Raw genomic sequence first — 27,601 nt, 5'->3', positions numbered from 1 at the left:
GCACCCGCTGCACGCCCCGGGGCTGCCATCGCGGAGGTGACAGCGGGGACTGGGCACGGCCAACGGCAGCCACAGCCCCACGCGTGTCCCAGCGCCCACAGCCAGGCGATGCCAGATGCGCGGTTCCCCCTGCCAGCACCCACGGCCACGCGTCCCGTGTCCCACGGGCATCCCATGTCCCCAAAGCCCCAGTCCCAGGAAGGTGCACACAATCCGGGGAGGACATCCTATCTGTAGCACCCAGGACAGACCCGGCCCCGAGATCCCGAGCGATCATCCTCAAGGGAAGAGATTTTGCCAGGACAGAGATGCTGCATCCCCAGCGCGGAGGAGCTCAGCCTCTTTGGTGGAAAAACCAGGAATTACAAGACATCAGGAGAGCAGCCGCCCAACCTGGAGCACCACGGTGTTTCTTCGCAGCCACGCAAGCAAGGAGGAGAGACCGGGTGACGCATTAAGTGTCTTTAATCCAAAGGACTGAAGAGCAGACCGGGAAGATTAGTATAAGCCAACAGACAGAAAAAAAAAATAAAAAGGATAAAAACCGGTTTTCAAAACAAATTAAAATTCCATAGAGTGTCTAAAAGATCGCCTAAAAACTAAACATTGCCTTAAAAAATTTTTTTTTCCCCATTCAAACACATTTAACACAGTGAAACATTGTGACAAACAACAATAATAATAATAAATCCATGGACTAAAGACTTCAGAGCAGCCGTCCAGCCCCCAGCAGGAGCCACGTCAGGGGGCAGCACGACCCCCAGCCCCGGCCAGGGAGGGGACAGAGCTGCCGTCCCGGCTCAAGCTACAGCCCCGCACCACCCCCATGCCCTCCCCGTGCCACCCGCTTTTCCCCGGGGACCCCCCCAGGTCAGCATCCTCCCCGGAGCGGGGGGCTGCGGGCGTGGGCGGAGGCGGTGGGGAAGCATCTTTTCCCCACATCCCTGCGGAGTTGTGGGGGAGGGATGCGGGGGGCACTGGCCTCCCGCTCGCCCCCCCTCTGCCCACCCCTGAGGTCAGAACTGGATTCCAGGCACAGGTACAGACCGCGGGGGCCATGGCGGGGCAGGGAGCCGCCCCGCGCCCACGGACACGACGCACACCCCACGCACAGACAGACAGCGACGCAGACAGCGCTGGCGGGAGCCCTGCGCGCCACCGGGCACAGTCAAGGCTTCCAGGCCAGGGAGGGACTGGGTTTGGTTTGTGATTTTTTTTTTTTTTTTGGCTACCATGCTTTAAAAGCAGCAGTTTTCCAGGCCAGCGAAGAAGCACAGCGTCCACGGGGACCCCGCCACGCACAGCGGGACAGGGGAGATGGCAGCTCCCCTTCCCCGTCCCGCTCCCAAGCCCGAAGCCCATCCCTAGCCAGCGTCCACGCAAGGAACACGCTGCCTGGGTTTCAGCTCTACAGTAGTTTTTAAAAAATATTTATACGTTGTATACCCTAAAAAGGTCACCACAGGAATTTCCATGTCTTTGGAAAGAAGAAAAAAATAAAAATCAAAACTGTTTCACAAAAGAAAAAAAAATCCAATTATCAGCGGCATTCACCGACAGGAGCAAACCCCAGCCGCAGCACGTGGGTCTGACGGGGGGAGCCTACCGCCAGCTCCAGAAAGGTCAGAAACACAGGTGAGTAGCTAAAAATAACTAGTCTGGTATAAATGTCTGAATTCCATGCGCTTGATATAACAGTCTGTCTCTTTTTGTCTTTTTTTTTTCCTTAAAAAATATATATATATAGTTATTGCTTTCTCAAGGGCCGGCGGGCGCGGGGCACCCTCAGTGGGGGAGCGCGGCAGGCTCGGTGGGGTTGGCTTTCTTCCGCCTCTTCATCAGCAGAGGGTTGGAGGAATCTTCGATTTTCTTGATCTTGATTTGTTCGTAGTCCACTCGCATGGTGGCCAGCGCGCTCGTCATCTCCTCCTGCGGCACAGGCAGCGCCGTCAACAACGCCCTGCAGCCCCCCGGGGCCCTCAGGGCAGGGGACCCCTCCAATTCTCCACGAGAACAAACTGCAGCAGGGGTTGGGGTCCCACTGAGTTTTTCCAGCCCCCTCCCCAGCGCAGATCTCCCCGGGAGCTGGTGGGCTCACCCCGAACGGTGGCCCCAGCACAAATTAGCCCGGTGCGCGTGGAGAAGGGGACAGTCCCCAGATGGCACCCGGGGGGCACAGAGCGTTTCAGACGGCAACAGAAAGAGGTTTTACCTTCACGTCCTCCCACAGATCCTTCTCCTCTTTCAGCACGCGGCTGGTGTGCAGCGGGGTCGGGGGCACCTGCATGGATTGCTGCCGAGAGCGCGGAGGAGCGTGAGCCGGGAGCCGCAGCCACCCCGCCCCATCCTCATCCCCGTCCCGCGGTCCCAGCCACCCCGCGCTCACCATGATCCAGGGGTGGTTCATGAACTCCGTTATTGTCATGCGCTGGGTCGGGTCCGTCTTCAGCAGGTTGCGGATCAGCTGCTTAACTGGAAGGGTTCGCGCAGGGCCGGGCGTTAGCAGGTGCTGGGGGGGGCTCACCCACGCTCCACACCCCAAACCAGCGGCCCCAGAACCCCTGCGTGTGCCTCCCTCCCGTCCCCTTCGTGCCACAGACCCCGCTCTGGTCAAACCCTTGCGCAAAAGCCTCTCAAGAAAAGAGGCGAAGCTGCTGCGTGACCCACGACGTGCCCAGATTTTGCCCCCAGCCCTCGCAGCGCCGCTGGACGCAGGGCCGACCCCAAAGGGGTCCCCCTGTCCCCCTTGTCCCCTCAGCCCGGGGACAAGCCATCACGAGGATCGCATTTACCTTCCTCCGACACTTCGGACCACTCAGGATTGGGAAACTCGTACTGGCCCATTCGGATTCGCTTCTTCATGCCGGGCGAGATGGCCAGGCCGTGGTTGGAGTAGAAGGGGGGGTACCCGCACAGCCTGCACCGGGTGAGGGAGCACAAAGTCAGTGTATCGCCCCAAAACCCTCCCCGGCAGAGCCCACGGGGCACGGGGCAGTGCAGCTGGAAAAGCTTCAGCCCCCGCAGCCCACAGACGGGCTCGAAAGCTGCATCTCCCCCCTTCTAACCCCGGCAGGACAGAGAGGGACCCGTCGGACTTACAGAATGTACATGATGACACCGAGGGACCACATGTCACAGGACTTGTCGTACTTCTCCGGGCCCAGCACCTCCGGGGCTGGTCAAGGGAGAAAGAAGAGTCCCAGTCAACGCGGAGCTGCACCTCTAGGCCAGGGGGGTCCAAGCATCCCACGACTCCGCACAGCCTCCACACAGCACGGGCCCCGGCGTGACCGCGCAGGCAGCGCCGCGCTCGGAGCGGCCCAACACGCATGCACCAGCGAGCGGCAAACACAGCACCCACCCGCACCCAAAGCCCCCAGCGTCCCAGACAGGGGCTGCCCCCAACACCACGCTGCGACCGGGGCTGGACGCAGAGGTGATGGGCTGCGTGCGGCACCGTTCAAACCTCCCGGCCCCGCAAACCTGGGCAGGCTCAGACCCCCCAGCCACTTACCCACGTAGTACGGCGTGTAGCACGGAGTGGCCAAGGAGTTGTGCGTGGTGGTTTCTTTAGCAAAGCCAAAATCCGTGAGTTTTAGCACAGCATTGGGCCTTTTGGAGGTGTACAAGAGGTTTTCCGGCTGTGAAAACACAGGGAAGAAGTGAGCAGAAGAGCCAGAGCAGCCTCGGCATTGTCACGGGCTAAGCGGGGCTCGGCGCCGCCGGGCGAGCGTGCGGCACGGTACCTTCACATCCCGGTGCGCGATGTTGATCGAGTGCAGGTACTGGATGGCCTCCCCGATACTCTTCATAATCTCTGAAGCCTCTGGAGCCAAAAAAAGACCCAGCAGAAACCTTTATAAGCAAGTTACAATGAACTCCCTAGGTTTCTCTGCAGACCAGGGGCCAAAGAGCCTGGCTGAGGCCAAAGGGGTTTCCTCAACCCGAATCTCCCCTTCCCAAGCAGGGCCCCCCCTGCACCCACCCCTGGGCAGGAGCCTGCAGCAAATAGGAGAGAAACTCCCAGGAGGAGGGATGGGGCAGGCTCCAGCCCCTGACCCCAAAGCCCAACCGCACACGGCCCGAGGAGGGGCACGCTGAGGGGTGGGGATGCTGACCCACCCCCCAGCACTGCTAGGGACCCCAAATCCGTAGGGAAAACAGTGGGGAAAGCTGTTCCCTGCGGGATGTGGGGGCAACAGGCTCAGTGCTCGGTTTGTGCAGACACTTTTCCAGGGCACAGGAGCAGAGGGGATAAGATTCACGAGGTCTATGAGAACCACAGGACCTCATTTTTTTGGAAGGGGAGTGAGCGTTTAAGGTCACTGAAGCTCCTGCCTGTGCTGGAGTGGGATGGAAGGGGCACAGCAGCAGCTGAGAAAACATCCTCTACCCCTGCTCTTGACTGAGCACGAAAAGCAGGGCCACTCGTACCCATGCTCCTAATTCCTCAAGAGCAAAACCCTGCTGAGGATTCAGAACAGCAATTGAGGGAACGAGCTGGATCGGAGGCACTCCTAGAAATGGTGAGAAATGCTCCAAAGATGAAACCCCAGGTCCCCGCGGGCTCCGTACCCCGTTCTGTGAAGGCCTGGTCTCCCCTGTCTTGAATCCGGCTGAAGAGCTCCCCGCCGTCCAAGCTGGAAGAGAAGCGGGCGGCGTTAAACGCTGGGGAACCCGCCGCAGGCCAGCGCGACGGGACCGAAACCTCTGATGCTCAGCAAGAAACGAGCCCCTTCTCCATGCAAGCCCTCGGGTCGGTGCTTCTGGGCACGGGGCGCCTCAGAGCCTCCCCGTTCCAGAAATGAGCAGGGCAGAGGCGGCGGAGATGCTGGGTGCAAGCGGACGTGGTCTCCCCACCAGCCCACAGAAAACACATTTACAGTAAAGACAGCAAACGTGGCTCGAAGGCGGCGAGAGCACTCCCGGCACGCCCGCCCTCGTTTAGCTCACGAGCCAACCCCCTCACTGGCACGCTAACCCCGCGCAGAAGGGCTGAGCAAAGACGGCGGCACGGGCGAGGTGTCGGCAGCTCTGACACGGGGTCGCCGACGGGATGGGGGAGGCAGAGGCTGAGCCCCAGCGCAGCAGAGCGAGCGGTACGGTGCTGGAGAAGGACCATGGAAACCTTGGTGCGGGTCCTTCCCCGGGTACCTTAAGGAAAAACTCAGCTCCCAGAGAGATCAGGAGTGAGATCAGGGATAATTCCCCATGAGAACAGGCATAATGGATGGTGCTTCCTGTCCCTGCCTTATCTAACTGGAGCAGAAACGGATTGAGGCTCTCCCAGCGCGGACAGCATCTCCTGCCAGCACCCCTGACGTTTTCTGGACATCTGCAAAACAGATCGCGTGCAACCGTCGGGGCCAACCACTGCACGGAGCGCACGAGGAGGCACAGCGTGCTCACGTCAAAAGTCAAACGCTGCCTTGTGATGGGTGTTACACCCAGAGCATCCCTCGGACAGCAGGGAGCTATCGCAGAGACACACCGCAGGGAGCCGCCGTCGCCCCCCGGACGTGTTTCCTACCACTCACCTGCTTTCTTCCCACACGAGCAGATGCGTCGCGCAAACCTTTCCCACCCCTGGCCACCCAGCGCGGCTCTCAGAGGCCTCTTCCCACACAAGAGCCGCTGGGGCGGCTGCCGTGCCGCCTGCCCCGGTGCTGCTCGCGGCGCTCCTCGCACCCGCTGCCCCCCCGGGCAACCTACCGGCTTGCCAGAGGAGAGGTTTTGGCAAGGAAGCTACATCAAATCACAGCTGCGGTTGGGATGTGGTTTCAATACTTTCCCCTTCATTCCTCCTCCTCCCCAGGTTATATCAAACATCTACCCGAACCAGAGCCGCTCGACTGCTGCCGCGGGAGCTGCAACGGCGTTAACGGACGTGCCGGCTCGGCCGGGCTGCGTGCTGCCCACCGGATCCCACCGCAGGCTGCCGGCGGGGCAGGAACCCGTTGACTACGCCGACTTTCCATGGCCAAAGCCAGTTTGGTTATGACCTATCTGCAGCGAGAACCACAGGCCCGAAGCCTCCCGACAGCCAAGTGAGTTTTCAGAATGACTCAGAGCCAGCGCAGCTCCCGGTGTCCCTCCAATGCCAGCGGCGCAGCACCTCTGCGTCCCTACGGCTCGCCGGCTGCACCCCCAGCGCGGCACCTCCCTGCAGACCCCGGCGCCTCGGCAGCAGCGCAGAACGGCGCTCACCCCGCTTTCGGCATCGCCCCACCGCCCCGCAGGGCCGCGGGTGCTCCTGCGGGGACAGCCCACGCCGCCGGCGACTCACCACTCCATGACGATGAGCAGACACTTCCTCCCCTGGTAGAGGTTCTCGTAGACGTCCATGATGCGGACGATGTGCGCGCACTGCGATGCCCTCCAGTGCAGCTCCACCTCCCTGCGGGCTTTCGGGCAGTCCTGCAGCATCTGCGAGAGAAGCGAGACCCCCGTCAGCCCCGAGCCTCCCGGGACCCTCCCGCAGCTCGGCGCCCACCCGCAGGAGACGCAGGGGGCGAAGGCCCGGCGTGGGTGCTCTCTGCGGGTGCCATCGAGGCGAGCTGCGCAATGCCTCCATCCCCATCTAGTGGGAAGAGCGCGAAGCCGTCCCTCCTCATAAACTTCTTGCCCTTCCTTGCAAGGTTGGTAAAAGCTTATCCCAGCTGCCTGCCGCCTCCCAGATGCCTCCCAGTGCTCGGCCAGTCGGTGCCCACCACCCAGCAAGACTTCCTCCCGCGTTTACGTGCAAACTTCTGAACGCTGACACCCACGCTGCTGCACCCCCGAGTGCCACCGAGCATCCTCGCTTTCCCCTTCGCAGCCCCCCACCAGCGCTGCCCACCCATCACCACCCACCCATCGCCCTCCTGCTCCGCGGGACTGGCAGGACCCTCATGCTCCACGCCCTCAGCACGGCTTCGGAGGCCACCGGCACCGAGCCACGCGTGCCCGGGGAGGGGACAAACAGCCAGATGTTCCCTCAATAGCAGCTCTCCTCACAAGCAGCAGCAGCTCTTTAACGAGGCCTCTGCCCTTCCCAGAGAGAACTCTCGGTTCCCAGGTGCAGGAAGGATTTGCTCCTCTGCCACAGACTATTAATTACCATGTTTGTCAGGATAAACAGCCAGCCTTAATTATTATACTCCTAAATATAGAGCAGCCCGGCATGGGGAGCCAGGAAGCTGAAGAGGAAAAAAAAAAAAAAAAAAAAAAAACAAAACCAAAAAAAACCAACCAACCAATTTGTAATCACACGCTGGGAAAATTGAACAGCAGGAAGCAGACCGTTAACATCATTCTGCACAAGAGAAACAGGAGACGTACAGAAATACATATCAATTTTTAGAGGTCACTCAGTGATTTTAAAGGAGCTTAATTGGACATCTAAGGAAGCAGGAGGCAGCCGCCCCCATTACCTGCACCCGCACAGCCCTGACGTCGGCTTTCGTACCCGGGCACCCGCAGGCGAGCGAGCAGCTGCCCCCGCGCTCTCCGAACGCCCCGGCTGCCATTCGGCCGCACCCCCCGCCAGCATCCGCACCGGCCGCGGGATGGAGGGGGCAGACGAAGCCCTGTTAGGAGAACGATTTGGTCTATTTGGGAAGGGTTCCCGGCGGCAGGTGAGAGCAGTGTGATGGGAAGCAGAAGGCCGTGGCTGCTGCAGGGGGATGCAGGAGGGACCCGGCGATGCCCAGGCTGCGGAAGAAGCCACATCACCACACAACCTCCGTCCCGCCCTCGGCACAACGCGCCGGCTCCCCGCACCTCCTGCGGTGGGGGACGCGCTGAGCACGGCGCTGGGGTGGGGAAAGCGCCAGTTGCTCCTGGTCCAGGCAGGGCAAGGGCAGCGCTTCCACCAGCTTCTCTTCCTTGGGCAGGAGCTGACAACTTCCCCTCTTGCTTCCTCCTCCACTCCTCAGCCACAGCCAGCAGCGAAACCACCGGCGGCTGACGTCCTGGCGTGACAGGCGTCGCTCTGGTCGTGGGAACTCCGCATCTAACGTATTTGGGTGTGCGTGGGAACACTGCCCAGGCCCCTAATTTAGCTCCGGTATCCAGGGCAGAGAGTTTTGTGTTTCTTGGCTTGCAATGAGATGGCTGGAACAGGAAAAGCACCCCGTGTTTCCCCGAGGTTCAGCAGGGGTGAGCTGCCCCCACCCCAGGGTGCCAGCCTGGGGACGCTGTCCCCTCCCACCAGCTTCAGAAGCAGGAGATTTTGCAACCACAGCAGTCCTCAGCACAAGCAGAGTTAACCCTTCGCAGAGGGGAGATGGCAGCTGACGCACAACGCACCGGGAACTCCCAGCAGCCGGGTGTGCGGCGGGCAGTAACCGGATCCCCGCGTCACACAAGCGTCCCCGGGACGGGGGGCAAGGGCAGCGCCACGGAGGGGGCTCAGCCACTGCCTCTGAGCAAAACCAGGTTTCACGCACAGAGAAATGGCGTGCGTTTCCCTCCGCAGGGTTAGGTGCTTTCGGTGCCAGCTTGGCAGCCAGCGTAGGTCTCCAAACCTCCTCTCGTTGTCAGAGAGCATCTCCGCATCCGCGCATCCCTTCAACACCGCGCGGGACAGCGGCAGAGCTCTGCACCGTCCCGTCTCCGCTTCCCACTGAGGCACCTGCCTGCAGGAGAGGAGGGAGAGCCGGGAAAGGGCCACTCCACCCTCATCGCAACTGGGGAGGAAATTCAGCTTCCAGCCGCGCTTCAGCTCTCCTCGCAGCAGCTTGACACCGCTGAGATTTCGGCAGACGGCGTTTGCTGCCATCCCGCGCCTTGGCTCAGCCCAGCTCTCCCAGGCGCCGTTACACGCTGCGAGAGAAATTAGTTATGTGCAAAGCTAAACACGCTCATTAGCTTCGCTAAAATCCTCGAGCTGAAGGCTCTGAAACCGGCCCCGTCAGCGGCACAGCCCCTGCGCCTACGCGCTCAGGACCCCCCTGTAGCAGATGCTCCTCTCTGGCTCCCACAGCAGCTCCAGGTTTTTCACCACCTTTGAAAGGCAAACGCTGGAAGCGGCTCCTGAAAACAAAACGGCTCCTCGGGGTGTCTGCAGGGGGACGGCACCCACCCAGCAAACCCAAACCCGGGCAAGCTGCCTCCGCGGCACAAGAAACGGGGCTGCAAACTGAGCGGGGCTCCAGCCACAGTCATCAAAAACAAGCTTCAGCTCAACTGGGAGGGCTGGGAGCCCTGTCCCGTTTGCTGGGCAGCACGTCAAGCTGAGTTTCCCCCTCATCGCCTCACGCCAAGCGCAGCGAAGGCGAGTGGGCGCGGGGAAGGAAGGAAGATGCCGGAGAAAACAAGGTGGGCTGGAGCTGCTCGCGTTCCCTCGCCCGCGCGTGTCCTCAGGAACCACTGATTCAGTCTCGCCGCCTCCTCCCGGGATGACGGGCCGTGAATCACTGAATCACGGCGGGTTGGCCTGGGAAGCTCCCTGCCACGGCAGGAGGTCCCAAACGACGCTGTCCCATGGGTGCCACCACAGCCCCACGCAATGCAGCCCCTTTGCAAGCCACGGTAACGTGCTGCTGCGCTTGCTCGGCTTGGAAGACGGCCCTCTCCACGAGCTTGCAAGGGAAAACTCACCTTCCATGGGCAATTCCCATGAAAACTGAGGATCAGGCACACACCGGCATGCCGAGCCGTTCATTTTCCAAGGCTGTCTCTCTTTGCTCTGGCTCCACGCTCCCCGCCGGCACTCCAGCTGCTTTTGCAGGCAGGGTATTTTTATTTCCCCGTGTATTTTGATCGCACCCGATTCACCCCGGCTCCCAGCAGAGCAGCACACACTGCGCGCCTCCGGCAGCCTCCTGCAACGGGACCTGCAGGAGCGTGCCCGCACCCCGAGGAGCTCCCTGCACCACCGGAGTTAAAATAAACTGTTCTTAAGCTGCAATAAAAATAAACCCAGGGTAAAGCAGGCTGGCATCCTCCCGAGTCAGCGGCAGGAGAGCAGAGCAGAGGTTCCCCTGCCTGGGCTGCACGCAGGGGCTCGGGGTTCCCCAGCCCGGCTAGCGCGGGGCAAGGAGCGTTTTTTCCTAATAAAGCAAAAGGGTTTCTCTTCAAAGGGTTTGCCTCTTCTCATCTTTCCACGCAAACTGGTTGCCAGCTGGTGTCAGCTGCTGAACACGTCTGCGGAGCCGGCGCCGGATACTCCGCGCGTGCTGTTCCCACCTCGCAGCGCCGGGAAGGCAAATCCCCACTGCCCCCGCGCCCACCCGGCCAGCACAGCGCTGGGTTACGCCGAGCATCTCCCGCCTGCCTCCCAGCACGCTTGGGGAGCCCACAGGGAACCGTCCCACGGTCCCGAAGCCGCTCCAGCCTCCGTTGGAGACTGCTCGCAGGGAACAAGCGGCAAAGCTTCGTTCCACTTTTGCTGTTTAAAGTGTTTAAAGTTTTGTAAGAGGAATTATGTTACCAAACACAGGAAAATTCCTGGTTCAATCACAATGCAGTAGCAGCTAAGCACGCGGCTCAGGAAACCTCCTGTGCATCACCGTGGCTCTTACATAAACCTTCACACCGCCCCATCCCCACTGCCCATATCCACCACGACCAGCAGCGCTCAGAGGCGACGCGACTTCCCTGAACTGGGGATGGTTTCTGCTCCGCCCTCGCATGCGAACCGTGAGCCCCAGCAGACCAGGCAAAGGCCTCATCCTCACCTTCCTTTTATCCAGGGAAAGCCAGAGAGGAGTGACGTGACCGGAGGAAGAGCCGCGCACGCGTCCCGCCCGCTGCGTGCCCCAGCCTGCCATCCTGGGGTGGCTGGGATTTAGAAGGTGGCTGCCGCTCTGTGATGGAGACGGCTTCATCACAGCCTGACAGCTTGCAAGGCAGGACAGCCCCAGCCACCAGCTACCTGTCTCCTGGAGGGATGGCAGCTGGTGCCCTCCGCGGCCGGGCAGATGCTGAGGCTTTGACCGGCCCGGCAGGACGCAAGCGTGGCCGGCTCCCTGTATTAGCGGCGTCATCCTCCACCGCCACGAACCAAAGGTCACACTCCACATTCACTGCCCTCAGGGAAGATGGAGGGGTTAGGAAAAGCATCCCAGCAAGAGAGAATTATTCTGATTAGAAAGAGCAACCAACGGAAAGTAAGCCTGGAGATGCAACTCGGGGCAAGCTAATGCCAACTGACGCACGGGCTCGAGCTGCTCGGCTGCATTCTCTGTGTCTGAATTATCGGAGCGCTCGGAGGAAGACCCGGAGCCATCGCAGTGAGCACAGGGAAAGCCTTCCCACTGCATGGCTGGAGATAAGCAATAAGCCAGGCACAAGGAGGCTGGGTGCACGAGGGGCAAGCTAAAAGCCCCTCCAGAAGCAGCCAGCATGCTCACGGAGGAAGATGCCGGAGTGGGCGGCCTCATCCCTGCTCCTGCGAGCAATTTCGCAACCAGGCGGGGAGGCTGGAAATGGGGCGAGCGAAGAGGCTGGTATTGCACCTTGCTTTCACAAGGAGACCCGCCGCACCGGGGCCTCGCTCGCCCGCGATGGTTGCACAACCCTCTGCGTCCCGTGTGCTGACAGCTCCGCTGCCCGCAGCCCATGAAGGGGGATGCTTGGGACCCCCAGGCCTGGGATGCTTGGGACCCCCCAGCCTGCAGCTTCCCCTTGCCCAGGCATCTGCTGAGCATTTCCTCGCCCAGCTCTTCCCCTCGACAGATGCAGCAGCTATTCAGCCTTTTCAGGCTCCAACAAAAGCCTCTCCAGGCACACAAAGGCAAAGAGCAGAAGAGAGGCCCGGGCTTAAATAAGAGCCACCTGCCAGGGGCCCGTGCCCCGCCGTCAGCCCCGCTCTGCGGAGCCCGTTTCTTGGCACATTGATTGCAAGGAGACGAATCTCCAAAGCAGGTACCCAGGAGCAGCGCCCTGGACGCCGAGGGAAGGACTACCAGCACGATGGGGACATCGGGGACGAGGGCGCAGGGAGGGGGCTGTGAAACTCGTGGGAAAAGTCAAAGCAGGTAAACGGCGACAAGGCAGCAGCATGAAGCATCAGCGCTGACTCACGGCACCAGCAGCAGCCTGGAACTGGTGTTTAATGAAGAGAAATAAACAGTTTAATGAAGACAAATAAATACTTTCAGCTTCATGAGAAAAACAAGATTTGGGGCCCGTTCAGTCCCAGGTTTTTGGTCTGGGATCATCCTCTCCCTGTACGTCAGCAGCAGCACCGGGTGTTGGTGGCTCACCTGATGCTCGTCTCCCCCGGAGGCAGCGGGACTGGCATCAGGAGCCCAGACCTCAGCCCAGGCATTGGCCACGCTTCACAACGCTCCCCATGTCCCACCACGCAGGGGGACATCCCAGGGAGCAGACCCAGCTGGAGCGATGGAGCCGCCACCCTGGCCAGGACCTCCCTGTGCACCCGACGGGGATGAAGGGGTCACAATGGGCAAAATGCCCCAATCTGGCCCATCCCTTCCTACAGGCACCCGAGATGTCACTTCCCACCAGGAGCCACCGCGATGCTGCCTTGGGACGGGGGGGGGGGGAACGCTCAGGCCCCCCCCTCTGCAACCAAACCACCGCATCCCCACCAAGGACAGGCTGCAGCCGCCGGGGCCTTTTATCCGCACAACACAAAGCGAAAGGAAAATCAGCAGCCGTGGGAGGGGTGGATATCTCCACGTGAGACGTGGCTGCGGCCAGCGGATCCGCTCCAGCACGGCCCCTTTACTGCCGCCTCCTCGCAAGGCTTCAGGGCCGGGGTCAGCTCCTCCTTCCAAGCTCCATCCATCGCCAGATTTCCTCCTGGAGTCACCGAGCTCCTGAACGGAAAAGCGCACATATGTGCTTTTGTGATAGGAAGTGGTTGATGCTCGCAGGCGTGATTCATAGAGCAGCGAACGCTAAGGTAAACCATTAACTCAGCGCTGACCTATGTCCCTCGCGCTTCCTCCCGCAGGCACAGCTCAAAAAAAAAAAAAAAAAAAAAACACTTACGGCCACACCGGCACCCTCGCTCCCCGGCACAGGGCTGTGCCACCTCTGCCAGCCCTCTGTGCCCCGGCTGGGGGCTTTCCCTCACACCTTGGACAGACGGACGGACCAGCTCTGCCACGCAGCCCACCGACAGCACCGGGCACTCAAAGCATCTTTTTGGGTCCCTGGCTCCATGGGCCTTACCACAATCCTGGGGACAACCCTGCCCGGCCTCGCCGTCACCTCCAACCCCAGGGATGGCTCTGGGGGGACTCCCCACACCTACATCCCAGAACTCCTTTTATTTTTCGGCACACCCACCCATTCCTTACTTTGAAGCTGGAAGCGATTTAGGGGGGAGGCTCAGACTGCCCAGACCCACGCCCACAAGCAGAGGAGCCATGAAGCCCTGCCAGGAGCCCAAAAAACACCCATCGCTTCCCGGCAGCTCCTGGGCTGGTGCGCTGCCCAAAAATGAAGTTTCTCAGGGTTCAGCCCACGGGCAGGACCCACCATGGGACAGACGGGCGGCCACCACCCACTCCCAGCCCAGCGATCCTGCCTGCTGCCTTCCAACACAGATCTTAGAGCAGCGTAAATAAATAAATATTAATACATATGTACTTGAAGACAAAACAACAAACAAACACAAAGCCGACTGAGGCCAGCCCCTCCTGAAGCACCATTTGCCCTTGGCGCTGGGAGCGGTACGGCCTTGGGATGCGTGTCCTGCAGTGGTGCCGAGCCCGAGGAGGGTTTCATTTACGCACCCTCGGTGACGACAGCACATTTTGCATCGGCCTGTCCTTTCCCGAGCTGTTTATTTAACCGAGTTTCACCCTCACCATGGGCTTCATCAACATCACGACACAGCAAACGCCTTCCTGAGGCGCGGCCAGGGATGCACAACCCAGCCGTGCCACCCCGCCTACCCCAGGTCACCCTGGAGCTGACGAGTCCCCTGACGCAGAGGCAGCCGGACCCCGCGACACGAAACCTTGGAGGGACCGAAGCAACACCAGTCTGAGGGTCCGGCGTCACGCTGCTGCGCGGTGAACGCACCCCAGGCGCGGTGCCCAAACCAGAGCCTCGGGGCTGGGACCATGGCTCTTCCCTGCGTGAGGCAAACAGCCCCGCGCTGGGTGGCCGCCGCTTTTGCGGACGGTGAGGTTTGTTTTGTGCAGGGGAAGGCCAGGACAGGAGCGACGCGGGGATTTCGTAACACGCCTTTGTCTGCACGGGTGCTTGGCGAGGCAGGGGCCCCATGGCCACCAGCCACCCTCCTCTCTCCACCTCTCACGCAACGGAACAGACACACAGACACACAACCTCCAGCGCCGCCAGCTCCCGGGCAGCCAGACGCACCAGCCCACCCCGGGAACGCACGGGGGCAGCCCACCCCGGCACGCGTGGGGCAGGGCTAGGGGCTGCTGCGGCTGCCCCCCGGCACGGCGCGTAACGAGACGGGATGCTGACGAAGGGGCAGAGGGACTGCACCCCGCCAGGAGATTCAGAGCTGTTCAGCGGTCCACATCACCCACCGCCCTCCCGCTCCTCCGCCATCTCCCCCAAACACTCATGGCTCTCGCTCCCCGCAGCCGCCCTGCCCCGGCGAGGCTGTCCCAGCACCCCAGGCTGCTCTCCTCCTCCTCCTCCTCCTCCCATTGCACGGCTGTCGCACGTCCCCAGGACCTGCAGAAGAGCTGCCGGGACCACCCGTTTGCAATGAGCCCACCTGGGTTACGATCCAAGCCACACGCCTGACTCCAGAACCAACGCTACCTATGGGCACGCGCTCCTGCTTTAATATTTTAGGGAAAGTCTGGACCTTGAAGCAATGACAAGTCGGGACCCTCCCGCCACCCCGCGCAGGGTGCTCTTCCCTCACCAGCCACCCTTAAACTCTTTCAGCCAGGAGGAAAACACAGTTGCGTTTCTATTTTAAAAAAAGCCCCTCGTTGCATCCTGCTGGCAACTCATTAAAGCTCTCGGGACACGGGGGCTATTATTAGCTCCCTGCAGCTTTCGGCAGCCCCCAGAGTCCCCACGGCACCTGTCGTCAGCAGCCGCGCGGCCACAGAGCCCGGGAGGTTTGGTGAAGCCCGGACGGAGGGCAGACCACCAGCGTCCCGGGCAGCAGCGTAACCTCAAAACACCTCAGCCAACAAACGTGCAAAACTCATCACGCAGTGCCTGCGGGCGCACGCCTCCGAAAACACCATCAGAGGAGAAACCCCCGCCCCCTCAGCGTTACAGAGGGGGAAATCCCCGGCTCCGAAGGCTGCTCCCACAAAGGGGTCCTGCCCGGCAGACAACGGCACGGAGCGAGGCGCCGATAGCAGGGTTTACACCCTTGCATCGTTTCAACGCACAGCAAACACGCGTGCTCTGGGAAAGACTCGCGGACGCCCAGCACCCCACCGCTAAACAGGGGTCAGCAGCAGGCTCCTGGGTTTCTTACCAAACAGACAGCAAGCGCTCTGGACACGCTTTGCCTGCTAGATTAGAATGGAAAAGGAATAAAAGGATGAAAGCAGGGACATTTAAACAAATTAACTAAAAAAACCTCACTCCTGCAGTCGCTGCTGCTCCCCAGCAGGCCGGGCTGTCCATCGGCATTCCCAAATCCTTTAAAAACAAACCTCACTGGACAGACAGCGTACAGACGCCGGCTCATCCCGGGGCGGCGTTACCCAGGCACAGGGGACAGGGGGAAGCCACTCTCTCCAGGCTGGCCGGGGGCTCACGGGTCCCTGCTTTGTATGAATTTAAGCTTTTTCAATCCCACTTATTCACGAGAAGGGCTTAGGGCTGGGGGAGCCAAAGAGCAGACAGGCCAGCCTTTGTGTGGCTCGGCCGCCCTCCCACCCACCGCCCCGTGCAGCCCCTGCAGTGGACCAGGGCACGCTGGTAAATGAAGCCTTCAACAGCCCGTAGGAACATCAGCGCCCGTCTCCCTCACAACGAAGTTTAAGGCTCTTCCCGAGGCTGCCGGGAGGGTTTGGAGTCGAGGTGGGCACAAGCTCCAGATGTTCAGCGCTGGTTAGACGCCAAGTCACTAAAACCCTTGAGGCATCGCCACCGCGTCCCAGCCGAACCCTCCTTCCAGTGACACTTGCCTGGTTGGTTCAGCACAGACTTTGGGGAGAAGGAAACGTGGAAGGGGTGTTCTGGTAAAGGCCAGAGGTGCCTGACCTGCCAAGCACAGGTCACCCTTGCTGCCAGAGCCCAGTGAAACCGAGTTCACCAGCTACGCCAAGGGCAGCCAGAAAACCCTCCGTCCTCTCGTCAGCAGGATCCCGCCGGGCTGGAGCCCTCCCTGCCCTGCAGCTCCTCGAGGTGAAGCCCAGAGATGGGAATATCAGCCAAAAGCACTGCACACCAAGGCACACGGAGAACATCACCGTCTTCTGTGAACCACGGCGGCGGGCACAAGCCATGGACCCGCTCTGAAGCGCCCATGGAGCAGCTCCAACTCCCAGCCCTCCCGCCTCACAGCCGCCCGGGAGGCGCTGAAGCCGGTGCTCAGCCACATGCAAAGACCCCATTTTAATCCATTCGTGAACTCCTCAGCATCTTACTCACCCAGGCTTCATCAGCCCGGTATTTGCATCTCTAACGACACGCACCGGAGGCCGGGCTGGTCAGCTCCTCCAGCAGTGAGGAGCTGGGGAACAGCAGCACCGAGACATTTCCAGACCCCCCAGGACCTGGAGCTGAATCCCACCACCCATGGAGCATCTTGCGTCCTGGCAGGGACCTGCTCTTCACCAGCAGCTCTTCCTCACAACAAAAGATATCGGGAGATTCTTCCCCAAAGTGGAGTAAGCAGGGCGGGAGGGAGATGTCGACATAATCATGCGGACCCTCAGGCTGGGAACAGGGTCCTTCCTCGTGGGGAAAAGCACTGCAGACAGAAATTAAAAGCCTTCGCAAGCCTCTGCCAAGCTCCTGGGCCAGCGAGAGGGAAGATGTCCTCACCGAGATCCAGGGAAGGGGCCAGCCAAGGGCTGCAACACCCCAAAACAGCCGTGCCCCCGCACCAGCGCTGCTCTGCCCATGGCCGGGGAGGTATCCACCCAAAAATCACCGGATTCACAGCTCCTCTGACTTCCAGGAGACAACCCAGGTTTAAACTTCCTGGCAAGCCCGCCCTTCCCCGCGCCGCCGCAGAGCCGCTTGTGCAAGAGCCGCCCGGGTTCTCTTCGCAAACTGCCCGGCGCAGCGGGCAGCGCGGTTGCGAAATGGCTGAAGAGGAAGAGAGAGTCGCACCAGAGCCCCGAGGGGACGGACGGGGCTGGCGGGATGGCGACAGGTCGCTGACGCCCGCAGCAGCGCTGCCTTTCTGCTGAAACCAGTGAAACAGAAAACACTAAAATTGTTCTCAAACACTGAGCTGGTAGAGGCAACAAGGCTGTTATTGCTATCGCAAATAAAAACATATCCCTGTTACCAGACCAGCTCCCCTCCGCTTTTTTTTTTTTTGGCTTTTTTTTTTTTTCCTTTCTTTCATTAAGAAGGCTGAGGATAACCTGCACACTTTCTGGTTTGCTTGGGTCCGACTGCATCTGCTTTGCCCCCAGCCCAGTCGGGATGCCCAGGATGCCATCCCCATTTCGCTCGCACCCGGCTCCCGCCCGCACCCATGGGCGCGAGAAGCGATGAGCTGCGGCTACTGGAATTGCAGGCCGAGGGGACGCGCTGCCAAATTTCCACAGCAGCCCCAGCTTGTGTTCCAGCCGCATTTCCCTAAAAACACACATTTGGCAGGAGGTCCGAGGAGCCTTTCGAGAGGCTGCCCCAGCTCGGTGCCGCGTACAGGGGCCAGAGGACATCGCGAGGACAGCGGACGGGGAGAGCGGCTGCTCCGTTTCCAAACGCTCAGCAGAAGACGCTCCCGCCCGTGTCTGCCCCACAGAAAGCCCAGAGGTGCCGTATCCCTTGGGAAAAGGACAGCACAGAGTCCCAAGCCCAAGGCGTATGGCAGGGACAAGCCCAAGCCCAATTTACCCCCCTCTTCTGGGGCCAGCAGAGCTGGAGAGGCCGAACTCCAGGGGAGCTGGCTGCAGCCAGGGGACACAAAGCAGGACTCTCAAGTTAATTACGATGACAAAGGAAACGAGCCCACCCCTCCACCGATCCCAAATCTAAACCCCAAATGGGGTAAGGATATCTAGCCAGAGCAGAGCTGCAAAGCCCCGGCGCGGCTGGGCGCCCCAGGAACATTCAGATCCGGGTTTGCACGTTGAGCTTCATCTCTCGTTTAGGCTACAGCTCGCTGGACAGCCGGGCGCACAATCACATGCGGCCCTGACGCCAACGGCTCAAATAATCTCATTACACATGACGGCAAACGCCGTGCCAGCCGCAGGCCGCTCCAGCCAACGCGCTCACCTGCCCTCTCTGGGCAGCAACGCGGCGTACCGACGTAACGCCCCAGCTCTCGGGAAGGCGCTGCCGTCCTCCCCGGCAGCATCGGGGCGAAGAAGGAGCCGCAGCCAAGCTCCGCGTGCTCCCAGCAGTGCTCAGAGAGGAGCCGCGCCGCGACTCCACCCCGTATCCCCCTCCTGAGGGCAGGTACCGTCCCACCACCCTCCCAATGGCATTTCTGTGGCTCACAGCATCTCCAGCAAAACTCCCGTCGCGGGTCCTCTGGGGTCAGGGGGATGTACCAGCGCTCACAGGCTCACGTCCCTTCCCCAAGGCCACGAAGGAAACGGCGAGTTAATGCAACCATTCAACCTGCCAGCTGCTCTAATTCCTACCTCAAACTGGTAAGATCTTAAAAGACTGAAATCTTTGAAATGACTCAGCCACGAGGTACAAAGAAACAACAGCTTAAGAGGCTGTTAAGGCTCTCTGCATTCAGACCGGCTCTGGCGTGCCCTGCTCTAACCCCTCCGCGCTGCTCCTCGCCCTCCTCCGTGGGGGAAGCGGCCGTAGAGACGAGAGCCCTCTCCAAAACCTGCCTCCCGTCACCGGTCACGCACACAGGCCTCGTGCCAGCCAGAAATGAAAGGAAAATGTATTTTAGCATCCTACCGCCAAGACAGACGACCAAGGGGCTTCCACAGAGGGGATGGGGCTGCTGTCAGTGAGATAACTGGGTCTCAGGGGCTTTTAAAATCCAACGCCAGTGTCACCACCAGAGATGACCACGACGCTCAACAGCTCTGGACCAGGCTGAGGCGCTGACTCAACGTTGGCACCCAAAAACAGGTTTCTTGGGGAAGGGTCAGTGAGGCTGTGCTCCCACGCCAGCCTCTGGAGCTGGTGAGGTGATCCACCCCCATCCCAAACCCTCCCCTCTCCAAAACCAGCCTGCAAGCTCAGCCGGGTCCTGCAGACCCTCACCCCGTTCCTGCTGCACCCCTGCCCACAAAGGGGAGAGGAGCTGAACGGCCCGGGGCACACACGGGGCTGCCTGGGGCGGGGGGATCGGGCAAAAGTGGGGCCCCAAGAGCTGGTCCGGGTCAGGCCGCGGCAGCCGCCCTCGCCCGCTGCAGACAGCCCCGGCGCGGCGGAGGGGAGGCAGCGCGTTATTCTTGGAAACCAGGAGGTGAGGTCATGCTGCCTGAATGCTGCAACTTGAGGCCAGGCGCGCGGGGCCCGTCGTGCTTGGAGAGCAGCCTGACTTCTGCAGCGGGCGGCCCAGCGAGGGCCGTCTGCGGGGCGGGAAGCCAGTTACGTTTGGAGCTAGCAGGGAGAAAGGGTTTTGTTCGGGAAAGAGGGCTTTTTCCTCCCCATTTCTCAGCGGACGGGTGCAAGCCCCAGCAAAGGTATGGGTTTTTAAATAGCATCAGCCGCCACCTCTGCTGCCAAGCCCTCGGACCACCCCGGCGCAGGGCACGTGAGCCCACCATGAAGGCTCAGGAGACGCCAAACCCAGAGCCACGCTGCTCCCCATGCCGCAGGGACCGCAAAATGGACACTTCTGACCCAGCCACACTTCTGGATGCCTCCCACGTACCCGCACCGCCGGTTCATCCATCCCGACGGATCCCGGAGCGCATCCTGGAGGTTTCTGGGAAGAGAGAAGTCACCAACTCACCCTTTCAGGCTTTCTAGGCAGGACCTTTCTGGGAGTTTTCATCACCCATCATTCAGCAAGCGCACGAGGAGACCCGGCTCTCAGTCTGCACCGCTTCAAGCCATTATTTACACACTGCTTCGAACGCCTTGGAACAGGCAACGCGCGTCTGATGAAGCTCAGCGCCCGCTCTGCGCCGCCCGCTACACGGAGGCAGCATCTCCGCAGCCCAGCACACCAGCGCGGTCCTGTACATCGGGCTTCCCTGATCCGTGCGCTGGCAGATGGCAGAAACCTCTCTGAAGGCCAGCGGGGCTCAGCGTGAACGATAAATTAAGCATTTTACCTGGCTGTATTTGGTATTAAATCACACACACGCACAGGGGCCGTCTTTTCATCCCGTGGGCAGGCTGCCGTGAAGGATTCATCCCAGAGCAAGCAGCTCAGCTCCTCTGCCCCGTTCCGCTACCAACAGACCTTCAGTAAAATCACTGCACCTCAGCTCCCCACCTCTGAAAACGTGACAGACACCGATGGTCTTTTGCAAGCCCTGTGGCTGATGGCCTTCTGTTATTATTAAGAGTAAGAACCCGGCCGCTTCCTCTAACGCAAACAGCAAGCCCCTGCTCCCAGGCCGTTATCGGCCCATCTCAGCCGTACGTTGGGCTGCTCAGAACATGTCGTCTATTTGGAAGAGATTATGGCAAACCCCAAACTGTTTAAACAAGCTCAAACTCCAAGTCAGTAGACTCCTTTGGTCAATGAGATAATAAACCACTGCCTTGGAAAAATCCCAGTGATGTCACTGCACTTTCCACAGCTTTTCAGCCATGGCTTGCACAGGCGGCCACAGCAAAGACATTTCTGGTTATATAAAATACACGGTAGAGTTAAAAAATAATAATAATAATAATAATAATCCCCCCGATGAGAGAGGAGCGCAAGTACAGCAGATGACACACAGCGAGTTGTTCCCCACGAGCGTGCGCCCAGGATCTTCATCTACTCCATCAATTTAGGCCTGATTTTCCAGAGGACAAAGCATTTGGTCTCAAACGAAGCTGCAGGAAGCCACAGGAAACGGGGTGCTTTGCTCCTCTGAACATCTCCAAAAAAAACCCCTCGCCGTGACGGCAGAGAGAGCGTGAGGCCACCAGCTACACGAACACGCTCGCCCACACAGCTGCCCAGCTCCCAGACGCCTGCCCCGTTTCCACGACGGGCATCTTGCAAGAATAATAAACCACAAGAGCACTGGGCTCCTTCCTCCTCCTCCTCCATCAGAGGAGCCATCGCTCACAGATTATCTGATGGGGCTGACAGCGAGACAGAGCGTTTCGCAAACGTGCCCCGAAGCGCCGAGGATGCTCCAGAAACGGGGCTGCCAGGGAGGGGGCCAACTGGCCAGCAGTCTCCAGGGCCCTGCGAAGCTCTTCCACCCAAAGGGAGCGGAGAGGATTTCCTGCTGGGAAGCTGGGGTCAGGGGCGAGGTTTGTTAATTTGTTTTAAGTTAATTTGTTTTAAAGGAAACCTGCTCCACAAAGAGCTCCATACGACAGAGAAAGAAACGCCTCCCGCTATTACCGGCTCCCGCTCTCCAGTCTAGCTTACGGGAGACTTCCTCGCCGAATTAAGAGAGCCAGCCATCAACCCAGTATCTTGCCTAAAGATGAGTCTTAAAAGTGGAATTTGCAGTAGGCGAGACAGACCTCGCTCCCCGTCCCACCGTCGCAGCCTGCGTCACTAATGCCAACAGCCTGACCACAACGAACAACGCCAAGTCAGGCCAGCCCTGACCTACATAGCAGGCAGCCTAATTTTGCCTAATAATAAATCACGCCAAGGCACAGGGAAGAAAGGGGTAAGAAGCCACCTAGACCTCATGTTTCAGTTCCATTCATCACCGCCCCGCGGACTTTATGTTCCCACCCGGCAATAAATCCCCGCGCATCACACAGGGTCGAGCGATGGGTGACTGGGACCACCAGTGGCCTGCTTCCCACCGGATAATTCAGGGGTGCCACGCTTCAGGTATGGCTCAACACCAAAAAATAAATTTGGGGGTGGGAAACCAACAAAATAAATAACAATCTATGGGAAAAGTAAAGGAACATCTCCTGTTTTCACTTAGGTACTACAGCGCAAACAAAACAACCATCCATGAACTCGCACCCGTTGGGTTTAACGATGCGTCTCCGCCACGGACTGTTGCACCGGGAGGAGGAGAAAATTGGCTGTAACATTCTCACTGCTGCTGGAACAGTGTCTCACGCTCTCAGGAAGCACTGAAAAGTTCTCTTAAGCAAAGTGACTCTCAGTAAAACCCTAACCTAACCGCGTCTCTCGGTTTGGGAGAAAGGGGTTTAACAACATCACAGATGCTCACGATCCAAGAGGAAGCCCAGCACAACCAGGAGACACCGTTCCTGTCAGGCAGAGGCACAATTGTTTCCCTCCAGTGAAGGATTGCATTACTATACAGAATTTTGGAACACTAAACGTGAAGAGCAGTGTTCCAAATGGAAAGGTTTGCCGCACAACCAAAGCAGGCAGCACGGAGAGGTTTCAGCTGTGGCCTCTGGCTAGGGGCCATCAGGATTCTTTTAAGCATCATCCGAAGCATGACAACTCGATGCAATCACTTCTGTGGATCCTGCTTTAGGTCATCTTTCCACGCTGATGCAGCCCATGAGTAATTCGGATCCAAATACCTCTCCGCAGGTCTCTGACAGAGACGTTATCCCGGCTGCGCAGCAGAGGAGGGGATGAACTCAGCACGCATCGCGGCTAGGGCGGTCACCCCGCCGAGCTGGGGCTCGGCACTTCAGTCCAAATATAACGACCAAACCGTCCGAGCCTGCCGCTCACGCGCACTGGGCCAGGCCGGGTACGCGCCGGCTCGTCCGAGAGCACGAATTCGCAGCGTAGCAGTTTCTAAGGGGTTGGAAGGAATCGCTTACAGTAGCAGCTGTGCCGCTCTTTGAAAAGCCAGAGACGCGTCCAACCGCTCAGCTGAACTTTTCTCTGCCCGGCACGGACGCGTGAAGAGGCCGGGGCAGGGGACAGGGAAGACAACCGACGCTTTTTCAAAACAGCATCGAATACACCTCACCCTCCAAGACCCGCACAGATGCTCTGCGCCACTCTCCTACGCAATAACGCAGAGTCCCGCGCTCCAAGATGCTTTTCAACGCGGCCAAGGAACCAACACAACTCGTGACAGTAAATCCTGACCCTGTCTGCCGCGCCGCGCTCCGGTACGGGCGAGGTAACGGCACCGAGCCCAGGCCCCGGCCATCCAACCCGTGCCGGGGCAGAGGAACCGCCAGCGTTCGGTCTCCTCTGCCATCCTTCCCCTTTTGGGTCTGCAAAAGGGAAGTGCTGGAATCTGCGCTTTAAACACGTGAGCCAACTGCAGAAGCGAAGAGGAGCCCATCTGTCAAAACAGAAGAGGATTTCACTAATTTCCAACCAAACGAGATGACAATACGCGTCGTCTTGGAGTACAACGCAGTGCTGCTCATGAGAAACGCCTGGGTTTCCGAAGGAAAAGTCAAACTTATTGCTCAACTGACCCCCCCCCGCTCCTCAACCACAGGCATTCAGCACTGTCCCATGCAGACCCCACCACCCCGTGCAGACCCCACCACCCCGTGCAGACCCCACCACCCCGTGCCTCCAAAGCCGCTCGTTCGTTCACTCGCTTAGTTAGGAATCCCAGACACCAACAGATGGGCAGCTCTGAGAACAAGAGAGGTGGAGGTTACGGATTTAGGTGGGTTTTGTTCTCAGGGTAACGCCGAGGGTTCGAACAGCTCATGCGTGGGCGCCAATCGCATCGATGCTAGAGAACACGGCGCTCCTGCCGACCAGACTGCCGGTACCCGCGTCACCCGGCGCCGCGCTCGGCCTGTCGCAAATCCATTCAAACTTCCCGAAGTCTCTCCGGCAGGGAGACAGGCTCCCCAGTTCACTCAAAAAACCTCGTACGGAAAGAAAGAGATCGTAGTTTCGCCCAGCGTGTGCTAAAACACACCTTCGCAGCCACTATTCACCAACGCTCCTTTCAAACAGATGCGGCTTACGGACAAGGGGTAAACATAACAGCGGCAAAATATTCCCCGTCCGAAGCGGGGGACGATGGCTGCTCGGTATTACACGCTGTTCTGTACAGCCGGAGCATGGAGAGACCTGCCAGCAAACAGGGACACCGGGCCAGCTGCCTGCGTTTCGGTGAAGTGCTCCGAGGGGCTCCACGCCGGGAACCCCCTGTGTTTTGGGGTGCGAACCCCGCAGGGTGAATGTGGCCAGGCTGAGGGATCCTCTCAGGACCCTCCTCATCCCCCCACAGTGAGATGTCATTTCGCTTTGTTTCACATCAGAAAGCTGGAAATCCACATCTCGGTGCTCTTGATGGGGGGAATACATAAATAAATAGATAAATATATCAACAAATTAAAGCATGGCGGGATAGACGAGCAGCAGCTGGCTCCATTGTCCCGGCCGCACGCCCCGCTCCCGGTTATCGCTGTTACCGGTCCCGTCCCCCCCCCACCCCAGCAGACATTTTCCATCGCTCCGCCCGTCCGGTCCCCGTCGCCTCCCCCGCCCCGTCCAGGGGACCCCCCCAACTTTCGCACCTTGAGAGCGAACTTCTCCCCGCTCTTCTTACTGAAGATCTCCAAAACTTTCCCGTTGATGCCCAGCCCCAGCACTTGCGTGGTGACCTTGTAGTCGTCCGTGATCGCATTCTTCCGGATCTGCAGGCCGCTGCCCTTCACCGGGAACAGCGGCGGCGGCCCGTGGGGGGGGGCGGCGGGCGGCGGCGGGGGGGGCGGCGGCTGGGGCGGCGGGGGGCTGGGGAAGCCGGAGGGGGGCGGCGGGGGGGCCCCGGAGAGCATGGCGGGGTGGGGGGGTGGTTAAAGCCCCAGGACTCACAACCGGTGGGGTGGGATGGGGCGCGGCGGCGGGGCGGGCGGGCGGGCGGGGGGGGGGGGGGTGAAGCAGCGCCGCCGCCGCCGCCCCCCGTGCGCCCCGGCCCCGAGAAGAGCGATCGCTCCGGTGTGGCGGCGGCTCCTCCTCCCTCCTCCTCCTCCTCCCGGCGCGGCCCGGCTCTGATGTCAGCGCCTCGTCCGCCGCCGGCCCCGGCCGCCGGGGGAGGGACGGGGCGGGCACCGGGGCGGGGCCCCCCGCTCCTACCGGGGGCGGGTCTGGCGCTTCCGAGAGGGCTGGTCCGGCCGGGGGGAGGTCTTAGCGCTGGGACACCGGCGGGGGTGGAGGGGCGGGCGGGTAGGGGCGGACCGGGCCGTTTCGCCGCTCCCGTAGGACTCGCGGTGGGATGGCAGCCGGTGGTGGCCCCCCCGGCGTGTGTCCCCTTCACCCTGTGACACCCAGCCAAGGCGCCCGGCGTCCCCACAGCACCCCTAAGGTGACAAAAGGCAGTGCCCGAAGACCTCGGGCTCCTTCATCCATAGCCAATTCCCGGAGCGCCGGGAGCCAATCAGGGAGCGCCAGGGCAAAGGCAGAGGATGAGAAACCAGCCCGAAAAGGATAAAGGCCGTCCTGAGGGTAACAGATTAACCTCTATTTCCACAGCTAGTCCAGAACCCAGCAAAGACACCGACGAGGCTCACAGAGAAGGGATCTGTGCCAGGGTGCGATGCGCCATGGAGCCGCCGGGCATCCGGCAAAACCCTGTGAACATTTCTGGAGCACAATGGGAAATCAAGACTTTTTGTTCATGGACACAAAAAGCACAGCCTGGTTGTCACTGATAACCCCTGGTTTCTGAGAACATACATTTTTTTGACTTTCATCCCTCCTACCCAGCTGTCCCACAAAAAGCTGAGTGTGCCCCAAGGAAGAGGGAGGAAGAAACGTGCCCAAAGCCACACCAGGAGCAAACAGGACCAACCTCCTGAGGCCCAGCCACTGCTTTTTGGCAGGCTGGTACACATCCAGCCACGCACACAAGCCCACCCTGCGTGGCACAGCCAAGGGCTGACACGCCACTGGGCCAGCACTCGCTCCCAGGCCCCACAGACCCGGCAGCCGTGTCCATGGGGCTGTGGTGTGACAGGCAGTCCCAGTCCTAAGCCACGCACGGGTTGTGGTCTCGCCACAGAGCTGTGAAAGCCCCTCCGAAATGTGCTGATGAAGGCTCCGGGTGCACACCCTGCTCAGAAACCACCCCCACTGGTGTCAGCAGTTTCACTGGTGTCACAAGGACAGAGCAAGGCATGGATGTGAGACTTCCCTCTTCTATTTGCAACCAGAGGAAAGCAACAGCAAAAGAAAAAGACTGCAGCATTCAGGAGAGGGAAACACTCGGCCCAAAGACCTGCACCAAGTTTTCAACAGGCAGCTGCCTCCAGGAGAAGAAAAAAGAAAAAAAAAAAAATCAGAATCCAGAGCCTGAAAGGGGCAGGACAGAGAAGAGCGAGCTGTAACCTCCACTGGTCCCTACACACAGGCAGAGCCGCTTGCACCAGACCAGGAGGCATCTGGTCCACGTCTGCCATCCCAGCACCTTCTGTGATCAATAACATCCTCTCAGACTTTTTTTTTTTAATCAAGCCAATAAAACCACCCACCAGTTAAAAAAGCCAGCTCATGATTCCCAAAGCCAGTTTTTAACCAGTGACTGATCAATAGCTGGGTGAAGCAGCGGATCCAGCTAATCAAAGGACGTCATTAGCAGCAAGAGACTGGCGTCTGTCAGGAGGTGGCAGCGATAGTCACCAGATGGGAGAGTGAGTAAACCTACACCAGGCGCTGGCAGCTTTATAAATAAAACTCTCATCGAGCTGCCGGCGCCTCTCGCCGCGAGTCCCGAGTTTCCCCGTGAAACCCGCAGAGCGGCGGGAGGCCTTCACCTGCTCGCCGCACATCGCAGCGTAAGCGGCAAGAAAATCTCCCACGGGGAAGGCGGATTAATTCTGGGTTAATTGCAGCATCTCCCAGAGTCTGACCCTGCGTCCTTCACCCCAATTAACAAGGGGCTTTGGGGGGGTCAGACTCAGAGCCCATGCAACAGCAGATCACTGATCAAAGATGCTTCAAAGCTGCAGGCACGCTCTGGGGGCGGGGGTTCCCAGCGTTTTTGCCTCCCCTTATGTGGGCTCACCTTGTGTCTGGGGAAATGAGGTTCTAACCCGAGTTTTGTTGGTGTTTTGGTTTTGGTTTTTTTGCCAAGGAATCTGGCCAAAGGAAAACGGCTGACCCATGTCGCTGCTCTGTTTCCTGTAGTTTCGTTCATATTTGCTTTGTAACCCGACCTCTCAGCTATTTGAAAGCCAAACACCCCTCCCGGGGAGGCACAGTTTGGGAGCCCCGTGTCCCACATTTCCCACGGAAAACCCCTCGACGGCTCCTGCGAGGCGGGGGCTCCGCGCTCCCTCTGCCACCACCCCCGAACCGGGGCACCGGAGGCACCAGAAAACCCATTTTCCAGCCTGGGAAGCGGGGTGGGGGGGTGGCGAAGCCACCCAGCGCCTTGCGAAACTGAGCCCCCGGCTCCGCGTCCCGGTGCCACCGCAGCCGTGTCGCCACGAGGTGGCCCCCGGTCCCCACGCAGGCAGAGCCCGTCGGGAGGTCCTGAACGAGTCGGCAGGTTTGGGGTCCCCACCCCAGAGTGGGACCCAGACG

At 60.0% G+C, this 27,601-nt stretch overlaps 1 protein-coding gene across 1 annotated transcript; it reads right to left on the bottom strand.

Annotated features, from left to right (window-relative positions):
* Window positions 1-447: 447 nt before the first annotated feature.
* On the bottom strand, window positions 448-24,948 carry MAPKAPK2 (MAPK activated protein kinase 2). Its single transcript, XM_086765822.1, has 10 exons — window positions 24,595-24,948; window positions 6,287-6,426; window positions 4,576-4,640; window positions 3,747-3,826; window positions 3,515-3,641; window positions 3,100-3,175; window positions 2,793-2,917; window positions 2,387-2,472; window positions 2,213-2,293; window positions 448-1,929 (listed from the first exon to the last, which is right to left on the bottom strand). Exons 1-10 carry the CDS (start codon window positions 24,853-24,855, stop codon window positions 1,786-1,788), a joined length of 1,185 nt encoding a protein of 394 aa, XP_086621948.1. The 5' UTR covers window positions 24,856-24,948; the 3' UTR covers window positions 448-1,785.
* Window positions 24,949-27,601: the final 2,653 nt, after the last annotated feature.

This window comes from Chlamydotis macqueenii, chromosome 23 (assembly GCF_036417535.1).
Source record: "Chlamydotis macqueenii isolate bChlMac1 chromosome 23, bChlMac1.mat, whole genome shotgun sequence".
Taxonomy (NCBI): Eukaryota; Metazoa; Chordata; class Aves; order Otidiformes; family Otididae; genus Chlamydotis; species Chlamydotis macqueenii.
The sequence above is the reverse complement of the archived record's forward strand: the minus strand, read 5'-3'. Positions and strand labels throughout refer to the sequence as shown.